The 21299-nt window shown below is 40.4% G+C and overlaps 1 protein-coding gene across 1 annotated transcript in view; it reads right to left on the bottom strand.

The window, feature by feature from the left end:
* Nucleotides 1–533: 533 nt before the first annotated feature.
* The window catches only part of DLAT (dihydrolipoamide S-acetyltransferase), a 34497-nt gene continuing 13731 nt past the window's right edge, over nt 534–21299 (bottom strand). The window contains exons 8-14 of the mRNA XM_036324358.1: nt 19581–19648; nt 18604–18696; nt 18175–18282; nt 11891–12006; nt 3245–3407; nt 2554–2690; nt 534–1974 (exon numbers count right to left, since the gene is read on the bottom strand). Coding sequence (XP_036180251.1) covers nt 1845–1974; nt 2554–2690; nt 3245–3407; nt 11891–12006; nt 18175–18282; nt 18604–18696; nt 19581–19648 — 815 coding nt within the window. The 3' untranslated portion in view covers nt 534–1844. The remainder of the gene's footprint in view (nt 1975–2553; nt 2691–3244; nt 3408–11890; nt 12007–18174; nt 18283–18603; nt 18697–19580; nt 19649–21299) is intronic.

Raw genomic sequence — 21299 nt, 5'->3', positions numbered from 1 at the left:
ATGTGAAAATCAATTACCTACAGGTCAAAAATTAGATCAGACACATTGAAAACATAATTTCACTTTTAAACAATCTAATTTGAACCAAACCACTATTTCTAACTTTTACTCTTTCAATTTTTTTAAGATAAATAGACTGAATCCAGATTTAGATTACAGGCCAGATTAATTTTTAATTCAGAACAATTTTTATTAGAAGGCAACTTTTAATTTTTTCTTTAAAGGGAACAAAAGAGCCATAAACATTAGCAAATAATGAATTATCTCTGAAGTTTCATGTGTTTGAACCAGATGTGACTCATACTGATGATGGTCCCTGTGAGACGCTTGTTCCTTCTGCATAATCTTCAGTTCAAGCTATAATTACCAATTACTGTATGTTTTCATAACTGTACAAGGGAAATATTTAGGGAATATATGGAGTGTCACTGTGCACCATGTAATAATGAACATTTAGAAATAGATTCAACAATGAAAGACCTAAATTTCAGAGGATAGCTCCACATACTACATACAAGGAAGCACTAGTCAGATTAATTTTAAATAGTCAAACAATTTCAAATATTTATTAAAGCACATCAATTCAATTAAAAGCCTGGAATTGTGATAATGTTCCCAATTCATTTTTATTATCTTGAACCTCACCCCAGTCCCTGCTCAGAAGGCAAAATGGGAAAAAATATTTAGGCTGATAAGGTAGTATGCAACCTAAATAATTATTTTCTCTCCAATAGGATTTTAGGGCTTTTTTTATTTTACACGAGTCAACACTGGGGTGGAAAAATAAAGGACACTGTAACACACATTTAAGCTTTTCCTTTTTCCAAATAGAAATGACCATTTTGTTGTGGTCATCATCTTTTATATTCTAAACTGTTCACCAATGTATCTCTCTCCCTCTTCAGACAGAACTTGTTGATATACATACGGACTTTGGCACATATCTTGCTAGAAATCATATGTTATATATGTATACGTATTCCAGTTTCCCAAAGTTATCTGAGTAGTAAATTCTGGTAATTAAGTTCATTTGCAGGTAACCTCCAGTTGATATTGGAGGAAAAATTCTACTTTCACAACTTCTCTGTAAAATTCTATAAGCATATTCTTTTATTTGGAGGTAACTGTAGAATTTTGCTCAGAATTATACATTTAAATTGTTTAAGCACCCACACAAATTCTCATTTATGCCAAGCAGCTGGTTTATATTTCTATCTCATCTCAAGAAGGGGGAACCACCTTTTTAGGATACATAAAAAAATAAACATAGAACAGTGGTTGAAGAAATCTAAGAAAATGCTGACTTTTAAATTTTCACTTATTTTCTTTGAAGTTTTCTACTTTTCCCATCCATGATAAAACCAAGATCATATAACAGAAAAATTTTAATTAGGGTTAAATTACAACATCACACTTTGATTCAAACCTTTTCTCCAAGAGAATAAATTTTCCTGATTTCTCTTTTCTTCAAATATAAGGAAAACATTTGAGGCAATTAAATCTCAAAATCTCATGGTTTCATCCAGGTTACTTGAATATACCTGACTCATTCTACCTCTACATTTCCCAGTGGAAGTACTTATCACCAAAGTGCTATGCTGCATGTCCCTTGCCTATGAGTACACAGCTTAAAAGCTGGTATTTACTAAATGTGCACAATATTTGGGTGTAACTGGCATTTTAAAAGATAACATAATGACCATTACAAATAACTTAACTGGACAGACTAAAAAATAACTGGTTAGCTTTAAAATAAAAAGAAACACCTATTTAATAACATATTTATATCTTGATAAGAATGAACCAATGTAACTTGGGAAAGTCTGTAGAAATTCTTGGGTTAATTATAACAACATGGTGATAGGTTTTTCAAGGTACTTTCTAAACTCAGCAAGCCACTGGGCTCCAACTGCTCCATCCACAACCCGATGATCACAACTGAGTGTAACAGACATCATGCTAGCCACATCAAACCTAGAAAAAGATAAAAACATTATTAGGTATTCTAGAAGCAATCACTGATTGTAGCCAGTAACCAGCCCAAATGCCAACTCTGACCCTATAATCCCAACCAGGTAACATTATTTTTGACCTATTGTTCATGTCCTATATATTTCCAGACCAAATAGCCATCTGGAGCATGGACAGGCAAACTAAAACCCCACAGGCCAAATCCCACCAAATGGAGTTTACAGGAATTCACTTACATAGTACCTATGGCTGCTTTCACACTACAGTGGCAGAGTACTTGCAACAGAGACCATATGACCCACAAAGCCTAAATTATTTACTATATGCCTCTTCAAGAAAAAAGCATGGTGACCCCTAACTTATTTACTTAGAGTAAATAACGCTTCCCATCTCAAAAAAGATTAACTGCATTTAGTAAAATAAGAAGAGTTGCTGCCCTGAGAAACTTCATTCTGTACTTATGTCTGACTCTACCTAAAGTTCCAATAAGGCATGCCAACCAATAAGTCTAAAACTAGACTCAAAAACAGGTATAATGTAATGAAAATGAACTTATAGTTCCCTCTCCATTTTGGCACTTACCCTTTTTCATTATCTGCTGGAACCAGTCTATCTTCTGAAGCACCAATGGCCAAAATACATGCCTGAGGCGGGTTAATAATAGCAGAGAAGTTCTTAATTCCAAACATTCCTAAATTGGAGATTGTAAAAGTGCCACCCTAGAGGAAAAAAATATCATGTTAATTGCTTGTCAACATAAAAAAAAAGGACATTTTGTGAAAAATCCTTAAGGTAATCTTTTAAGAAAACCTTCTGAACTACCATTAAAAAAGAGAAGAAGAAAATAGAAGTATATAAAGTGACAGACATTAATTAACTTGACTGTGGTGATCATTTCATAATATATGTATATGTCAAAACATTAAGTTGCACACCTTAAATATATATAATTCCGCTTTGCTAATTATGTCATTAAAACTAAAAGGGGGGGAAAAAAAGGCCCAAATGAAATACTCTTACTTAAAATATACACTCTTTAAAATAACAATAAAAGTAGTTGTGTGGTCTTTGTACACTACTTGGAAAACATTATTTTTAGCCTTTGAAACATTATTTCTGGCCTTCAGAACTCAATTTTTCTTCATTTTTAGGACCTTGTGTCAGTGAGAATACAAGGCAGGAAAAAAAGGTGGAAAATGCAATAAAAACATAATGCCGACCTTAAAAATAACATAATTCTTAACATTCATAAGGAAAATAAATAACACTTTACCTGGAATTCATGTGGCTGTAGTTTACCCTCTCGTGCTTTGGTTGCTAAAGAAGCAACATCATTAGCAATGGTTTCCAGCCCCTTTATATGTGCATTAAATACAATAGGTGTGATGAGTCCTGCAGGAGTACTGACTGCAACACTGATATCGACAACATGATTTCTATTTAAAAAGAAAAAAGAAAATCTCAATGATCATCACCAGACTAAGCAAGATTACTGATATTTACTTCAGTTTGTGCTACTGTTCAGCCAGATTTTTACATTCTGCTGTCTACCGCGCCCCCCCCCCCCCTTATACTTTTAATGTGTCAGTAGGTTGGTTTCACATGTATTCTCTAACTTTCTCATCTGCCTCAACTAACACATGGGTGTAGCTGGAGAAGACTTAGCATTCAGTGAGGAATTAAAAAAACACACAAAAAACTCCTTGGATTCTGAGACGAAGTGGATTGGCTGGAGTTGAGTCTGCAAGCAGAGCTTGAGCAGATGAAAGGAAGAATGAAGGGAAAGGGCTGCATTGTGGGAGAAAGAGGAGTGTTCAGGATGTAGGGTGGTGGTGCATCAAACCACGAGATTCCCAATCTTTTCTACTCCATGAGCATCTCTGCATTTGGGTCTCATCTCAGAATACATATATATTTTTAACAAAGAAAGTAAAATAAGTCACCAAAAAAACTAAACAAATGAACACCCCCCCCCCATAAGTATATTTAAATTTAGTTATCTAATTATTCAAAAAATAAAATTTGATATATGTGCTATTATATTAACTCATTAACAAGATGTTGCAGCAGGTCTAATAATGGCTATATTTTAAAGTAGTGATAAGCAAAACAATATTTTAACACACCTGCAACTATAGGTTGTGACATGAAAATAACTGAGTTTTACTGATCACCAGCACAGGTATTACCAATAGCTCTTTGATTTGTTTTCTACATGTTTAACAGGAGGAAACAATAAATTTCAGTTACAGGTGAGTGGAAAAGAATGATTCTTTGTCTCATCCAAGTTCTCTAACTCCTGAATTATATCTATACTACTAGTATCCATGGGTGTCCGTGAAAGGGTCCCTGATAAAGTGTTCTGCAATTGAGAAAAGTTAAAACTTCACATGAAGGAAAACTCCAGCTCATTCTAGGCACAAAGTTGAGAAGATTGTGGGTACCAAATCCCACAAAGGGCCCAAGCTGCCAGAGGCAGCAGGCTTTTGCCATCTGCAAAAAAGAGATCCACTCTAATAATAGTTTGTGGCTTTTAGCAGTTGTAGCTGGGCTCTGTCCAAGATATCACACAGCAAATACTGCTTTCTTAGTTTGCTTTTTTTTTTTTTTTTTTTTTTAAAAATATATTTTATTGATTTTTTACAGAGAGGAAGGGAGAGAGATAGAGAGTTAGAAACATCGATGAGAGAGAAACATCGATCAGCTGCCTCCTGCACATCTCCCACTGGGGATGTGCCCGCAACCCAGGTACATGCCCTTGACCGGAATCGAACCTGGGACCCTTCAGTCCACAGGCCGAGGCTCTATCCACTGAGCCAAACCGGTTTCAGCCTTAGTTTGCTTTCTTAATTGTCCTGTTATTACAGTATTACTTATTTATAATCTTCCTAAGAGAGGACGGATGGTGTTTCCTATTTTGTTTACCACTGAACCAAGCAAACAGTACATGTTCAGTAAAAGTACTTATTGAATAGCTGTATGAACAAATGAATGAATAGTATTTGGTAAGAATTAACAATACTGAGAAACAGCCCTGCAACCTCAATCCTTTGCTCTAAGCAGTGGTTCCTTCAGATATTCTTTAAAGGTTATAATAAATTTACCCTATGACCCAACAATTCCACTTTGAGGAATCTACCAAAGAAAAATGAAAACATGTCAACACAAAGTGTATGCAGATGTTCATAGCAGCCCTCTCAAAGAGATGTCTGTGTTTTGACCCTGGAATCTACCAAAGTGACCTATTTAGTAAAAAGGTCTTTGTAGGTGTAAATAGGATCTTGAGATCGTATCATCCTGGATTATCTGGGTGGACCCTAAACCCAATGCCAAGTCTCCTTGTAAGACACAGAAGGGAAGACACAAACAGAGGAGACCACTTGAAAATGTAGCCAGAGGTAAGAATTATGCAGCCACAAGCCAAAGAATGCCTAGGGCCACCAGACTTGGAAAAAGCAAGAACAGATTCTCCCCTACAGCCTGTGGAGGGAGCAGAGCGCTGCTAACTTCTTGATTTCAGACTTCTGGCCTTCAGAACTCATAATAAATTTTTGCTTTAAGTGACCAATTTTGTACAATTTGTAATGGCAGTCCTAGGAAACTAGTATAGTGTGTAAGGAATAGTAAGATCCTCAGATGTTCTCCAAGAATGGTGTGACCAAGGAGAAAGTCAGAATCAGTAGATAACCTGATATGTTTGATAGGACTGAAAAGTGGTTTAGAGTTCTTTTGGGGTGTTTCAGAAAGAATTCATGATGCGTACACAGAACACTAGCTGGCTGGTAAGCAATCTTTAAAAGCAGTTAGGAGACTGGGGAGCCTTTTTTCAGGCTGACTGGTCATAGAGTAAAAGAGCAGAGATCCCCCAACCCTGGCTTCTGTTCACACAGCTCCAGTTCATTCTGCCCTCCCTCTGCCAGAGCCCAAGGCTATGCAACTATATAATGGAGGTATCTCAGAGAACCCAAAGCAAGAGAATGAGTGTTTCAAGCTGCCATTAATTCTGAAGCAGCAACTTGGGATTTTAGATTAAAAGAATACTTTGAGGCAAATGCAGAAGTGAAAAGACAACCAAGAACGTCCACCTCAGGTGACTGGGGAGGCTGAGCCACTGGGCCCTATAGGACACCTAGCACACAAAGCCACTCTATCAACACAGGGAAGCAGCTAAACTGCGGAGACAAAGAAACATGTCACAAATGAAAGAAAAGGAGGAAAGCAAACTACTGGATATAGAGCTCAAAACCAGGGTTATAAGATTACTCAAGAATCTTCTAGAAACCTCCGAGAAATTTAGTGAGACCTTCAAGGATATGAAAAAGGACCAATTAGAAATTAAGCATACACTGACTGAAATAAAGAATAATATACAGAGATCCAACAGCAGTCTAGAGGATCCCAAGAATCAAGTCAAAGATTTGAAATACGAAGAAGCAAAAAACACCTAACCGGAAAAGGAAAAAGAAAAAAGAATCCAAAAATATGAAGATAGTGTAAGGAGTTCTGGGACAACTTCAAGCGTACCAACATCCGAATTATGGGGGTGCCAGAAGAAGAGAGAAAGATATTGAAAACCTATTTGAAGAAATAATGACAGAAAACTTCCCCTACCTGGTGAAAGAAATAGACTTACAAGTCCAGGAAGCGCAGAGAACCCCAAACAAAAGGAATCCAAAGAGGACCACACCAAGACACATAATTAAAATGCCAAGGGCAAAAGACAAATAATCTTAAAAGCAGCAAGAGAAAACCAGTCAGTTACCTACAAGGGAGTACCCATACGACTGTCAGCTGATTTCTCAACAGAAACTATGCAGGCCAGAAGGGAGTGGCAAGAAATATTCAAAGTGATGAATACCAAGAACCTACAACCAAGATCACTTTACCCAGCAAAGCTATCATTCAGAATTGAAGGTCAGATAAAGAGCTTCACAGATAAGAAAAAGCTAAAGGAGTTCATCACCACCAAATCAGTATTATATGAAATGCTAAAAGGTATTCTTTAAGAAGAGGAAGAAGAGAGAAACCAAGATGGCGGCATAGGTTAACGCCGGAGATTGCTGCCTCGAACAACCACTTCAGAGATATAACTAAAGGACAGAACGGACATCATCCAGAACCACAGGAAGGCTGGCTGAGTGGAAATTCTACAACTAGGAGGAAAGAGAATATCATACCCAGACTCAGAGGAGGCGCAGTGCTGAAGTGAAATACTGAGGTACGGAGTGCGCGCAGAGCGGGCTGGCAGCAGAGGGCGCGGTTGTTGTTTTCAATCGGGAGGGAGTTTCAGACTCTGAGCTCCAGATCCGGGCGAGTCTCTAGGGAACCAGACTCAAACGGGAGAAGCGGAACTGTCCGGCTTCAGTCAGAACTCAAAGGCAGCTTTCTCTCCGAGGTTTGCAGCGGTTGCTGGGACTCTGAGAGGCAGAGCCCCTAGGGACAGAACTGAGAGCAGCCATAACTGCTCTCTCCATCCCACCCTGTTGATCCCCGGGGAACCCGCCCCGCCCAAGCCCTGCGCAGAGCCATTTGCCAGATAGCCTCAGGCAAAGGCTAGATTAGCACCGCCCTAGAGATCCAGCACAGAAGCTCTCCCACTGCAGACACAGCGGACTCTTATAGCCAGTTAGCCTGGAGGTCAAATCACCCCCGGTATTACCCGACAACAATCAAGGCTTAACTACAAGACTGCGCACAAAGACCACTAGGGGGTGCACCAAGAAAAGATATAAAAATGCGGAGACAAAGAAACAGGACGCAAATGTCAGAAATGGAAGATATAGAGCTCAAAACCACACTTTTAAGGTCTCTCAAGAACTGTCTAGAAGCTGCCGATAAACTTAGTAAGGCCCTCGAAAAGACTGGTGAGACCACCGATAAATGTAGTGAGATCCTCAAGAAATCTAATGAGACCCTCGATGTTGTGATAAAGAACCAACTAGAAATTAAGCATACACTGACTGAAATAAAGAATATTATACAGACACCCAACAGCAGACCAGAGGAGCGCAAGAATCAAGTCAAAGATTCAAAATGCGAAGAAGCAAAAAACACCCAACTGGAAAAGCAAAATGAAAAAAGAATCCGAAAATACGAAGATAGTGTAAGGAGCCTCTGGGACAGCTTCAAGCGTACCAACATCAGAATTATAGGGGTGCCAGAAGATGAGAGACAGCAAGATATTGAAAACCTATTTGAAGAAATAATAACAGAAAACTTCCCCCACCTGGTGAAAGAAATAGACTTACAGGTCCAGGAAGTGCAGAGAACCCCAAACAAAAGGAATCCAAAGAGGACCACACCAAGACACATCGTAATTAAAATGCCAAGAGCAAAAGACAAAGAGAGAATCTTAAAAGCAGCAAGAGAAAGAAACCCAGTTACCTACAAGGGAATACCCATACGACTGTCAGCTGATTTCTCAACAGAAACTTTACAGGCCAGAAGGGAATGGCAAGAAATATTCAAAGTGATGAATACCAAGAACCTACAACCAAGATTACTTTATCCAGCAAAGCTATCATTCAGAATTGAAGGTCAGATAAAGAGCTTCACAGATAAGGAAAAGCTAAAGGAGTTCATCACCACCAAACCAGTATTATATGAAATGCTGAAAGGTATCCTTTAAGAAGAGGAAGAAGAAGAAAAAGGTAATGATACAAATTATGAACAACAAATATGCATCTATCAACAAGTGAATCTAAGAATCAAGTGAATAAATAATCTGGTGATCATAATAGAATCAGGGACATAGAAAGGGAATGGACTGACTATTCTTGGGGGGGAAAGGGGTGTGGGAGATGCGGAAAGAGACTGGACAAAAATCATGCACCTATGGAAGAGGACAGTGGGTGGGGAGTGAGGGCGGAGGGTGGGGCGGGAACTGGGAGGAGGGGAATTATGGGGGGGAAAAAAGAGGAACAAATGTAATAATCTGAACAATAAAGATTTAATTAAAAAAAGAGTAAGAAGAAAAAGGTAAAGATAAAAAATTATGAACAACAAAGTGACAACAAATACATATCAACAAGTGAATCTAAAAAGCAAGTGAATAAAAATATGATGAACAGGATAAACTGGTGAATGTAACAGAATCAGGGGCATAGAAAGGGAGTGGACTGACAATTCTCGGGGAGAAGGTGGTGTGGGGGGTGCGGGAAAAGACTGGACAAAAATCGAACACCTATGGACAAGGACAATGGGGGGGAAGGGTATGGGGTGGGGTGGGAACCAGGTGGAAGGGAGCTATGGGGAGAAAAAAGAGGAACAACTATAATAATCTGAACAATAAAGACTTATTAAAAAAAAAAAAAAAAGCAGTCGTGGCTCCACAGGCAACTTTGTGTTGCTTTAATAATTCAGGATAGTTTCTGCACGAGATGCCCACAGATTCAGGGTCTGCTAGGAGAAATGATGAGGCTCGACCGTGTTGGGGATGCTGTAAATGTGAGTTGGTGTGTGGCCATCAGGGATCACCAGGCCCAGGGAGTGGCAGCTGTACAGGCTCTGTGACTTTTATGGTGATTTTTCAATATTACAGCTTTAGAGAGCAAAGAAGTAAAAAAAACATAAGAAGGTGCAAACAAACAAACAAAAAAGCAGTTAGGTGTTAGGCCAGTGGTCGGCAAATTCATTAGTCAACAGAGCCAAATATCAACAGTACAACGACTGAAATTTCTTTTGAGAGCCAAAATTTTTAAACTTAAACTATATAGGTAAGTACATTGTCAAAATGGCTACCATCAACAAATCAATAAATGACAAGTGTTGGTGAAGATGTGGAGAAAAGGGAACCCTAGTGCACAGCTGGTGGGAATGCAGACTGGTGCAGCCATTATGGAAAAACAGTATGGAGTTTCCTCAAAAAATTAAATATGGAACTGCCATTTGACCCAGTGAGCCCATTTCTAGAAATATATCCTAAGAAAACAGAAACACCGATCAGAAAGAATATATGCACCTCTATATTCATAGCAGCACAATTTATAACAGCTAAGATTTGGAAACAGCCAAGTGCCCATCAGTAGATGAGTGGATAAAAAAAAGCTGTGATACAGCCCTAGCCAGTTTGGCTCAGTGGACAGAGCATCGGCCTGTGGACTGAATGGTCCCGGGTTCAATTCTGGTCAAGGGTACATGCCCAGGTTGTGGGCTTGATCCCCAGAAGGGGACAAGCAGGAGGCGGCCAATCAATGATTCTCTCTCATCTCTTCTCCCTTCCTCTCAGAAATCAATTTAAAAAATAATAAAAAGCTGTGGGACATTTGCACCTTTTGAGACAGCATGGAGGGACCTGGAGAGTATCATGATAAGTGAAATACCAGGAAGTCAGTCAGAGAAAGACAAGTATCATATGGTCTCACTCCTATGTGGAATCTAATTAACAAAATAAACTGATGAACAGAGAGGATCCAGTGACATGGAAGCATAGGACAGAATGCAGAATCTCAGAGGGGAGGCAGGGAAGGGTGGGTGGGTGAGAGGCAATCAACCAAAGACCTGTATGTACTAGTATATGCATAACCCATGGACACAGACATTTAGGTGGTGAAAGCCTGGGGAGGTGGGGGGGTGGGAGGGATAGATAGCTGGAGGTGGTTAATGGCGGAAGAAAGAGGACATGTAATACTTTTAACAAGATTAAAAAATAAATTAGCCGAAACCAGTTTGGCTCGGTGGATAGAGCGTCGGCCTGCAGACTGAAAGGTCCCAGGTACGATTCTGCTCAAGCGCATGTACCTGGGTTGCGGACACATCCCCAATAGGAGATGTGCAGGAGGCAGCTGATCGATGTTTCTCTCTCATCGATGTTTCTAATTCTCTCTATCTCTCTCCCTTCCTCTCTGTAAAAAAATCAATAAAATTATTTAAAAAAATAAAATAAAAATTAATTAATTAATTAATGGGGGGGGGAAATATCCTCGCGTGAGGATTATAAATAAAATAAAAGCAGTTAGGTTAGTATTCAAAGCATACTAAACATTTTAGTCATAAACAAAATCTGTGCTATAATTTATTTCGTAAGATGATGGGTGGGTGGGAGTGTTTAGGGAGGGTACAATAAAGTTAAATCTTAATTCTTCTTTAATAGGAAATCATTCAGTAAAGTAAAAGAAATGAAAAAAAAATTCATTATGAAGGTAAATACCAAAAGAAATAACAGTTTAAAATCTGTGTTTGCCTCTTGGGAGTGGACTTCAGATTAAAGGCTGAGCAGGTCCCTGTAAGCCATGCAGCAATATTTTAACATATATACTATTATTTTAATAAAAATTAAATCAATAATATTTAAAAGCCTACATAATAGGAAAAGCCTAGGCTTAGAAGTCAGAATCCTGGTTTCCGATCACAGTTCTACTATTAACATAATAACTCAGGGATAGTTATTTAACTCACTAATCCTCAGTTTCTTCGTCTAGAAAATGGGAGTGAAGCACCTAGCTCATAAGGTGGTCATAGGATTAAATGAGACAATATGTGAAAGACACGGTGCCACCACTAGTCACATGTCACCATAACATTAATAAAACTGTTTTTTGGTTTGTTTTCAAATTTGTCCCCCCTCTAAAGTTTAGCAGAACTAGTGAACAAAAAATATATCACTTTCCTTTGTAAGAATCATTATCAACTTAACTGTATATATATATATATATATATATATATATATATATATATATATATATATATATATACACTCATCTCCCTTTATAGAGCTCATACAAAGAATCTGTAGTCTTTACTATGTAAACTTAGGCCTGTCTCATAAATAGTTCTATGCTGTTTACAAATTGTTTTACCTACGGCAGTTATAGTCCTCTCTGTATTCCATTTCTCCTTACCCTATACTCCTAGGTATACATTAGATAACACAACAAAACTGCTGATGGATATACACCTTCCCCAGCAGTGTTATACTTACTGTCTTATAACTGTGTCCAGCCAAGAAGAATTTGCTTCAGGAACTTTTAAACATGCCAAAGCTGAAGCTTTTATGAGGAAGTCATTGACAGAAATTTTGCTTTTCCCTTCTAACATCTGCAAAGACAAGAAACCATTGTTTTTTAAATTATCTTCCCAAATACTGAAATTATATAATCTTGGGAAAGGAGATGGGAGAGGGATTTACAAATGTTCTGAAGGGGAAAGGATGAAAAAATATACTCAGGTGAGGATTAAAAAATAATCCTACATACTAAAAGGCTAATATGCAAATCAACCAAACAGCGGGACGACCAGTTGCTATGACACACATTGACCACCAGGGAGCAGATGCTCAATGCAGGAGCTGCCCTCTGGTGGTCAGTGTGCTCCCACAGGGGGAGTGCCACTCAGCTGGAAGCTGGGCTCATGGCTGGCGAGCACAGCAGCGGTCGCGGGAGCCCCTCCCACCTCCACAGCAATGCTAAGGATGTCTGACTGCTGGCTTAGACTCTTGGAGAGCAGACATTAGCAGTCAGTCCAACATCCCCTGAGGGCTCCCAGACTGTGAGAGGGCACAGGCCAGGCTGAGGGACCCTCTACCCCCTGAGTGCACAAATTTCATGCACCGGGCCTCTAGTAATGATAATAAACAAACAAACAAATAAGATTATTCACCATGACATAATTGGATTTGTTCCAGGAATGCAAGGTTGCTTTAACATTATTACATTAATGTAATAATGTCTTAATAGGATATAGGACAAAAACCACATGACCATTTAAGAGACACAGAAAAGCATTTGACAAAATTCAACAATTCTTCATGATAAGAACATTCAACAAACTAGAAACAGAAAGTAACTTCTTGATGATAGCAGATCTACAAAAACTCCACAATCATCATCATATTTCACTGGGGAAAGACTTATTTCCCCCTAAGATCAAGAATAAGACAAAGTGTCCACTCTTGCCGCTTCTATTCAACATTGCACTAGATGTGCAAGCCAGAGAAGTGAGATAGTAAAAGGAAATAAAAGGCGTCCAGATTAGAAAGCAAAACTATCTTTATTTGCAGATGACATGACTTTGTATATAGAAAATCCCAAGGAACACACTAAAAACCAATGTTTTAAGATACAAGATCAATATACAAAAGTCAATTTGTATTTTTATACAATAGTAACAAACTATCTGAAAATAAAATCTATAACAGTATTAAAAAGAAAATACCTAGGAAAAAATTTAACAAAAGAAGTGCAAAAACTTGTACTCTAAAACTACAAAAATCATTGAAATTGAAGAACTAAATAAATGAAAAGACATCCCGTGCTCATCTTAATATCCCTAACCCTTATAGGAAATATCCAGAATAGGCAAATCTATAAGATGGAAAGTAGATTAGTGGTGGTTTAGGGCTATGGTTATAGCTGGAAGGTGTATGGTTTCATTTTGGGATGATGAAAATATTCTAAAATTCATTGTGATGACTTGTCATACAACTATGAATATACTAAGACCCAGTGAATTGTAAACTTTAAATGGGTGAATGGCATGCTATTTAATTATATCTGAATAAACAATTTAATATCTCTCTATATAAAAGCCCAGCAGAACAGAACAACTGGTCAACCAGTCGCTATGACGTGCACTGACCACCAGGGGGCAGACAGTCAGGATCTGCCACCTGTGGTCAGTGTGCTCCCACAGTGGGAGTGCTGCTCGACTGACCAGGATGAGCAGTGCTCCCACAGCGGGCAATCCCCACAGGCCACACCCCCTACCAGTGCATGAGTCCGTGCACTGGGCCACTAGAAATTAAATAAAATAATATACTGGACATATATTTTTCATGCCTAATTCACAAATCCTATCTAATAAAAGAGGAAGATGGTAATTGGCGTACAACCGCTACCCTTCCCATTGGCTAATCAGGGAGATATGCAAATTAACTCCCAGCCCAGATGGCGGCTGGCAGCCAGGCAGCTGATACGAACTGGGAGGCTTGCTTGCTTGCTTCAGTGACAGAGGACTCCAACGTTCCCGGCCTCTCAGCTGCAACTCTAAGCAACTATGTTGCAAATATAGAAGCTAAAAAACCCCCAGAAGCCTGCTTTACTCAGCCGGGCTTCAGCCAGCCAGACCGCAACACTGTATCAAATACAGACGGTAAACAAAGGCCAGAAACCTGTTTTCAGCAGCCGAGGCCTCAGAGCTAAAGCTGGCCCAGAATAAAAAAGAAAAAAAAGAGGGGTTGGGAGCTTCAGTCACCTGTCAGCCTGAAAACGGCCCTCAGCCCCTCAGCCAGACTGGCCAGGCACCCCAGTGGGGACTCCCACCCTGATCCAGGACACCCTTCAGGGCAAACCAGCCAGCCCCACCCATGCACCAGGCCTCTATTCTATATAGTAAAAGGGTAATATGCTTCCTGGCACCGGGATCAGCGTGACAGGGGGCAGCGCCCTAAACCTCTGATCGCCCTGCGGCTCTGTGTGTGACAGGGTGCAGCGCCCCAACCCCCTGATCGGCCCTGCTCTGTGGGTGATAGAGGGCGACGCCCCAATCCCCCCCCCCCCCAACGGGCCCTGCTCTGTGTGTGACGGGGTAGAGCCATAACCTCCCCATCGGCCCTGCCCTGAGTGTGACAGTGGCGGCGCCCCAACTCCCTGATCGGCCCTGCTCTGTGGGTGATAGAGGGTGGCGCCCCAACCCCCTGATCCGCCCTGCTCTGTGTGTGATGGGGGGCGGTGCCCCAACCCCCGATGGGCCCTGCTCTATGAGTGACAGTGGGGAGCTCCTCAACCCCCTGATCAGCCCTGCTCTGTTTGTGACAGGGTACGGAGCCCCAACCCCCCTGATGGGCCCTGCTCTGTGCATGACAGAGGGCAGCGCCCCAACCCCCTGATCCACCCTGCTCTGTGCGTGACAGGGGGCGGTGCCCAACCCCCCAATCGGCCCTACCCTGAGCGTGACTAGGGGTGGCATCGCAACCTCCAGATCCACCCTGGTCTGTGCATGACAGGGGGCGGCGCCCCAACTCCCCAATCGGCCCTGCTCTGAGCCCGACCAGGGGATGCACCTAGGGATTGGGCCTGCCCTCTGCCACCCGGGAGCAGGCCTAAGCCAGCAGGTCGTTATCTCCCGAGGGGTCCCAGACTGCGAGAGGGCACAGGCCGGGCTGAGGGACCCCCCTCTCCTCCCCGAGTGCACAAATTTTTGTGCACCGGGCCTCTAGTATATTATAAAACAGCTTTAATATTTTGACAATGAAAGTCTGTCATCATCTATGACCCCTGAGGCCAGTTACAAAGTTGTGCTGATGCTTCACTGCTTCATTAATCCATTCTTGCACCTAATATTTGAGAGTCTACTCTGTTGTGCATATAACTCTAAAGCCCTGGATATAAAACAATGAAAAAAAAAAGTATATAAATTCTATTATCAGCCCTAGCTGGTTTGGCTCGGTGGATAGAGCATCGGCCTGCGAACTGAAGGGTACTGGGTTCGATTCTGGTCAAGGGCACATGCCCTGGTTGTGGGCTCAATCCCCGGTAGGGGGTGTGTAAGAGGCAGCCGATCAAAGATTCTCTCTCATCATTGATGTTTCTCTCTCTCTGCCTTCCTCTCGGGAATTAATAAAAATATATATATATATATATATATATATATATATATATATATATATATATCTTTTTAAATATATTTTGATTTTTTACAGAGAGGCAGGGAGAGGGAGAGGGATAGAGAGTTAGAAACATCGATGAGATAGAAACATCGATTCAGCTGCCTCCTGCATGCCCCCCCCCCCCCCCCCCACTGGGGATGTGCCCGAAACCCAGGTACATGCCCTTGACCAGAATCGAACCTGGGACCCTTCAGTCCGCAGGCCGACGTTCTATCTGCTGAGCCAAACCAGCTAGGGCAATAAAAATATATTTAAAAAAAAATTCTATTATCAGGTAGCTTACAGTTTAAAGGGGATGAATAGATAATAAGATAAACATATAGACATTGTTAGGAGCTAAGGAGAAAAATAAAGCTGGAAAAAAGAACTAAGGAGAGAACTTATTTACCTCATTCCTCTTCCCTTAACTTTAGAGCAGCAGTTCTCAACCTGTGGATGGAGACCCCTTTGGCGGTCAAACGACCTTTCCACAGGGGTTGTCCTGCATATCAGATATTTACATTACGATTCATAACAGTAGCAACATTACAGTTATGAAGTAGCAACAAAAACAATTTTATGGTTGGGTCACAACACGAGGAACTGTATTTAAAGGGCCAAAAGGTTGAGAACCACTGCTTTAGAGTAAGATGACCAGAGAAAACGAGGTAATGTTAAATCAAATCCTTCAGGAAGAGGAGGAACTCAGGTAGATACTAGAGGAAGCATAGCCCATGCAGAGGGAACAGCATGTAGGTGTACAGGTAGGATGTTGAGGAGTAGCAAGGCAACTATTGTGTCTTCAGCAGAGCGAGCAAGTGGGAAAGTAGTAGAAGAGGAAGTCAGAGAGGTTATAGACAGCCTATGTAAGGACCCTACGCCACTCAAGAAGTGTGGTTCTTACTTTTCAATTCTTGAAAATATTTTTCATCTTCCTGTCTCCTACTTCATTCTTTTTTTTTAAATTTTTATTAGATTTTTTTTTTTATAGAGAGGAAGGGAGAGGGATAGAGAGCTAGAAACATCGATGAGAGAAAAACATCGATCAGCTGAGTCTTGCATACCCCCAACTGGGGATGTGCCCGCAACCAAGGTACACGCCCTTGGCCGGAATCGAACCCGAGACCCTTCAGTCCGCAGGCCGACGCTCTATCCACTGAGCCAAACCGGTCAGGGCCTACTTCATTCTTAATACAAACCTCTGGTCTAGATTCTTACCACCATAACTTCATGCTTATATGACAAGCAAAAATATTATCTACCATTAAGGTATGCCAGTATGTATAAATCTAACATATTAATTTTTCTTAAAATATTGCTAACATCACGTCACTATTACTTAATGTTTAATTCATCAAGTCCAACTTTTTCTGCTTATAAATAAATCAAGGTATTTCCCTAAACTAACAACTGTATCCACTCTAGAAAAGGTAACCTATCTCCTACATATGCTATCCTTATTTCCCTTAAAAAAAAAAAAAAAGTCCTAGCCAGTTTGGCTCAGTGGATAGAGTGTCGGCCGACGGTCCTGGACTCAATTCCAGTCAAGGGCACACACCTTGGTTGCAGGCTCCTCCCCGGCCTGGGCCCTGGTCAGGGCTGGTGCAGGAGGCAACCAATCGATGTGTTTCTTTCACATCCATGTTTCTGTCTTTCCCTCTCCCACTCTCTCTAAAAAAATCAATGTAAAAATATGCTCAGGTGAGGACTAAAAAAAAAACATTTATTGATTTTAAGGGGGTGGGGGGAAGGGAGGGAGAGCGGGAAAGGAGGAGTGGGGAGAGGGAAAACTTTCTTCAACATTTTTGCCAGTCCAAACACTTCCTATTCTCCACAGTTCAACCAAGTGTTTCCTATACCATTCTGAATTCCCCAACTGCTTTCACTTGTCTCCCCATTCTCAGAACTCCGGTAACACTTAACAATGTAATCTAGCAGGCCAAGGGCATTACCACAGAGACTGATCTACAAATGAATATTTTTACTTTAATAAAAACTGCCTCCTGCCCTAGCCAGTTCGGCTCAGTGGATAGAGCCTGCGAACTGAAAGGTCCCAGGTTTGATTCTGGACAAGGGCACAGGCCTGGGTTGTGAGCTCGATCTCTAGTGGGAGACTTGCAGGAGGCAGACCATCAATGATTCTCTCTCATCATGGATGTTTCTATCTCTCTCTTCCTCTTCGTCTCTGAAATCAATAAAAATGTATTTTAAAAAATTGCCTCTCTCTTTTTCACATGCATGATCTTAATTAGATAAGCTCATGGAGAAGGACTATGCCTTATGCTGCGTTCCCAAAAGTGCCTTATGCTAAACACTATGTAAGTGTTTGGTACTTAACTACAAACACAAAGTAAACACACTGTATCTTATCTATCAAAGGACTCAGTAGTCTCATAGAATCATAGTGACTCTGCTAGGCTAAAATGGATCCAAGGCAAAGTCAACTATAAATGACAGGCTTTAACCAAGGGTTAGAAAAATGAAATTTCTCCAGGACAGTTTTTCCAAGTTAAAATTAAGATGACACCCATTTTCCATCAACTGGCATACTGTTACAAAAGATATGGGCAAAAATGTCAATGTTTAGTGGTTTATAGAGTTGGAATTTCCAGACCTTTTACCTTATTAAGTTCTTTCCGTACCAACAAAACTTCTCCCATATTGACATCAATAGAAAGGTAATAATGAGGTATGGTTTGCTTGGATTGCATTAACCGCTGTGCAATAACCTGAAACCAAAGAGATTCAAAAGTCAATTATCTTGAGTTGAGGTGAGACTTTAATTCAGGATTCTGTTTGCCTCTTTACACTGTTCCTAGTAATGTTTACCTCAAAAGCATTATTAGAATTGGAAGACAGAGGACTACACGGTACCTTAGCCCCTTCTAACATTTTTTAATCAGAACAGTGTTTACCCCAAGTATGTAACTGGCCAAACCAAACATCTCTTAAACTAATCATCTAAGACTGCCAACTAAAAAAAGTCCATTTCAAACTATGGATGCAATGAAGATGCTCCCACTGCCTCAGATTTATGATAATACTCTTACTCGACGAATGTTGCTGACTGGGATATCTGTGAAGACACCTGTAGGTACTGGTGCCACTCCTGGAGCTGGGGGAGGCACGGCAGCTGCTGGAGCCTATGAGAAGGTAAAAAAGCTCTTAGTAACTGTGGCCCAACCTTAGCATAAGCAAATGGAAACAACTACTAATGACTCTTGTACAGATGACAAAATACAAATTAAAAGGCTAATAAAAAAATAGCTATTTCTATCCCAGGTGCAAAAGGGATTCAGATTTGGACATGCTTAAGAGTTTTGATTTTAATTTTTATACTTAGAATTCTGTAATCATGTTTTAGGTATCACTGTTCTTTGAGCCAGAGTATGTATAATGATTAGTTTATGTGAAAATAATTTTTAAAAAATACATTTTCATTGATTTCAGAGAGGAAGAGAGAGAAGAGAGAGAGAAACATCAATGATGAGAGAATCATTGATTGGCTGCCTCTTGCATGCCCCACACTGGGGGATTGAGCCTGTAACCAGGAGGTACAGTTTGATTCCCAGTCAGGGCACGTGCCTGGGTTGCAGGCTCAATCCCCAGTAGGGGCCATGCAGAAGGCAGCCCATTAATGATTCTCTCTCATCACTGATGTTTCTCTCTCTCTTCCTCTCCCTTCCTCTCTGAAATCAATAAAAACATATTTTAAAAATTAAATAAAATAAAAATAGGGCCTGAATGGAAAAAAGAGGATGTGCTAGAAAAAAATGTAGTGTCACTATTAAAAAACAAAACAAAAACAATTTGGAATGCATGTCAATTTAGTGTCTCATCTTTGCTTTTGTAGATGAATGACATCATATTCAAATCCATATACTACTGACCCCTGATATCAGGCAAAAGAAAACACAGTTCTGATTAAGCTATTTCATTCATATATAATGTATGAAAGGGTCTAATAGACTGGACAACGCACTTTTCAGGGGACAAACTGGAAAAAAAAAAAGCCAATGTAACTCACAGGAGCAGCTTTAGTAGGCACAAAAGAGTCGATGTCCTTCTTGATGATTCTGCCTTCTGGTCCCGTCCCTGGAAGAGATACATAAATATCAATCCCACAAACAACAGCCTACTGCTGGTTCCTCAAGGAGACCAACACTGTGATTCTGAGTGCAAGTTCTTAAGGTTCTCTACCAAAGGCTGAAGGGATCACAGCCTTAACCCTGCCCTCTCAAGTTCCTAGAAATACCAGCTTTTGTCGTTTGTTACTTTTAATTCACAGAGTGCTCTTGCTTGATCTGTAGTGGTTTATTATTATTTTTAAAATATATTTTTACTTATTTCAAAGGAGAAGGGAGAGGGGGAGAGAGATAGAAACATCAATGATGATGTCCTATCTGGTTTGGCTCTGTGGATAGAGCATCAGCCCTAGGACTGAAGGACTCCAGGTTTGATTCTGGTCAAGGGCACATGCCCAGGTTTCGGACTCAATCCCAGTAGGGGGCGTGATGTTTCTTTTCTTTTTTAAAATATATTTTTTACTGATTTCAGAAAGGAAGGGAGAGAAAGGGATAAAAACATTAATGATGAGAGAAAATCATTGATGGGCTGCCTCTTGCATACCCCACACTGGGGATCATGCCCACAACCCGGGCATGTGCCCTGACCAGGAGTCAAACCATGACCTCCTGGTGCATAGGTCGAGGCTCAACCACTGAGCCATGCCTGCTGGGCAAAAGTGATTCTTTTTAACTATAGCAAATATTCCTCTTTTGAAGTTTTATCTACTTAAATTGTACTTTATTTTTTCATCTCCTTTACTTTCAAATTGGGAAATACCAGCATAAGGGTAATGCTGAGTACAATTTATACCTCTAAAAGGAAGTTTAAGTGCCTCTTCCTGGTTAGCTCAAAAAAACTTCTTTCTGAACCATTAAATAGCTCTCATTTGGGTTCTAGATTCATTTGACCATAAAGAGCCCAGGTAGTGTGCTCAGTGGTTGAGCGCTGAGTTTGATTCTGGGTCAGGGCACATGCCTGGGTTGCGGGCTAGATCCCCAATAAGGAGTGCGCAAGAGGTAGCCAATTAATGATTGGTGTCTCTCTCTGAAATCAATAAAAAAAAAAAGAAAAGAAAAGAACTCCTTTTGTACAGAGTCAACAGTTATGGTAACAACTGTGTTAGATAAATCAGGCAAGTTAGTATTTTTACCCCCAAACCATGATCTTATCTGTGGAACCATTCATTTCTTATGTGGTCTCCATTTTTCACAACTTTCCCATAGTAGCCAAGAGTCTAAGTCTAAACTGGCCTGTGTTGGAGACTCTGAAGGAAACGGGTGTAATGTCATACATAAGGAAAGATCTTCAAAGTTCTTATTAGAGTTTATTTTTAATTTCCTTCCACCTCCCATCCACAACCTCTTTAGGTTTAACTTCAGACCCAAGTAGTAAATAATCCTGAACCTTAATTCTAAGGAGATTCAGAATTTAGTTATTAAAATACCTTTTACAATGGCCCACTTCTAGAAAAAATTTGGTCAAATTGATTCATCTTCCCCCAAGGCAGACTTTTAAAAGGATTCACGTTGTATGAAGTTCGTCCCAACTCCTTTCCTTCATTATGAAAATTGAGTTGGCTAGGATTGTGTTTATCCTCACCAGGCGCTCTAGAACAGAGGTAGCAGTACCCCTATTAGATTCCCCTCCTTTTAAAGACAGAAGAAACCATAACCGCCCC

This window comes from Myotis myotis, unplaced genomic scaffold (genome assembly GCF_014108235.1).
Source record: "Myotis myotis isolate mMyoMyo1 unplaced genomic scaffold, mMyoMyo1.p scaffold_m19_p_10, whole genome shotgun sequence".
NCBI lineage: Eukaryota > Metazoa > Chordata > Mammalia > Chiroptera > Vespertilionidae > Myotis > Myotis myotis.
This window is presented reverse-complemented; position numbering and strand designations above follow the sequence as displayed.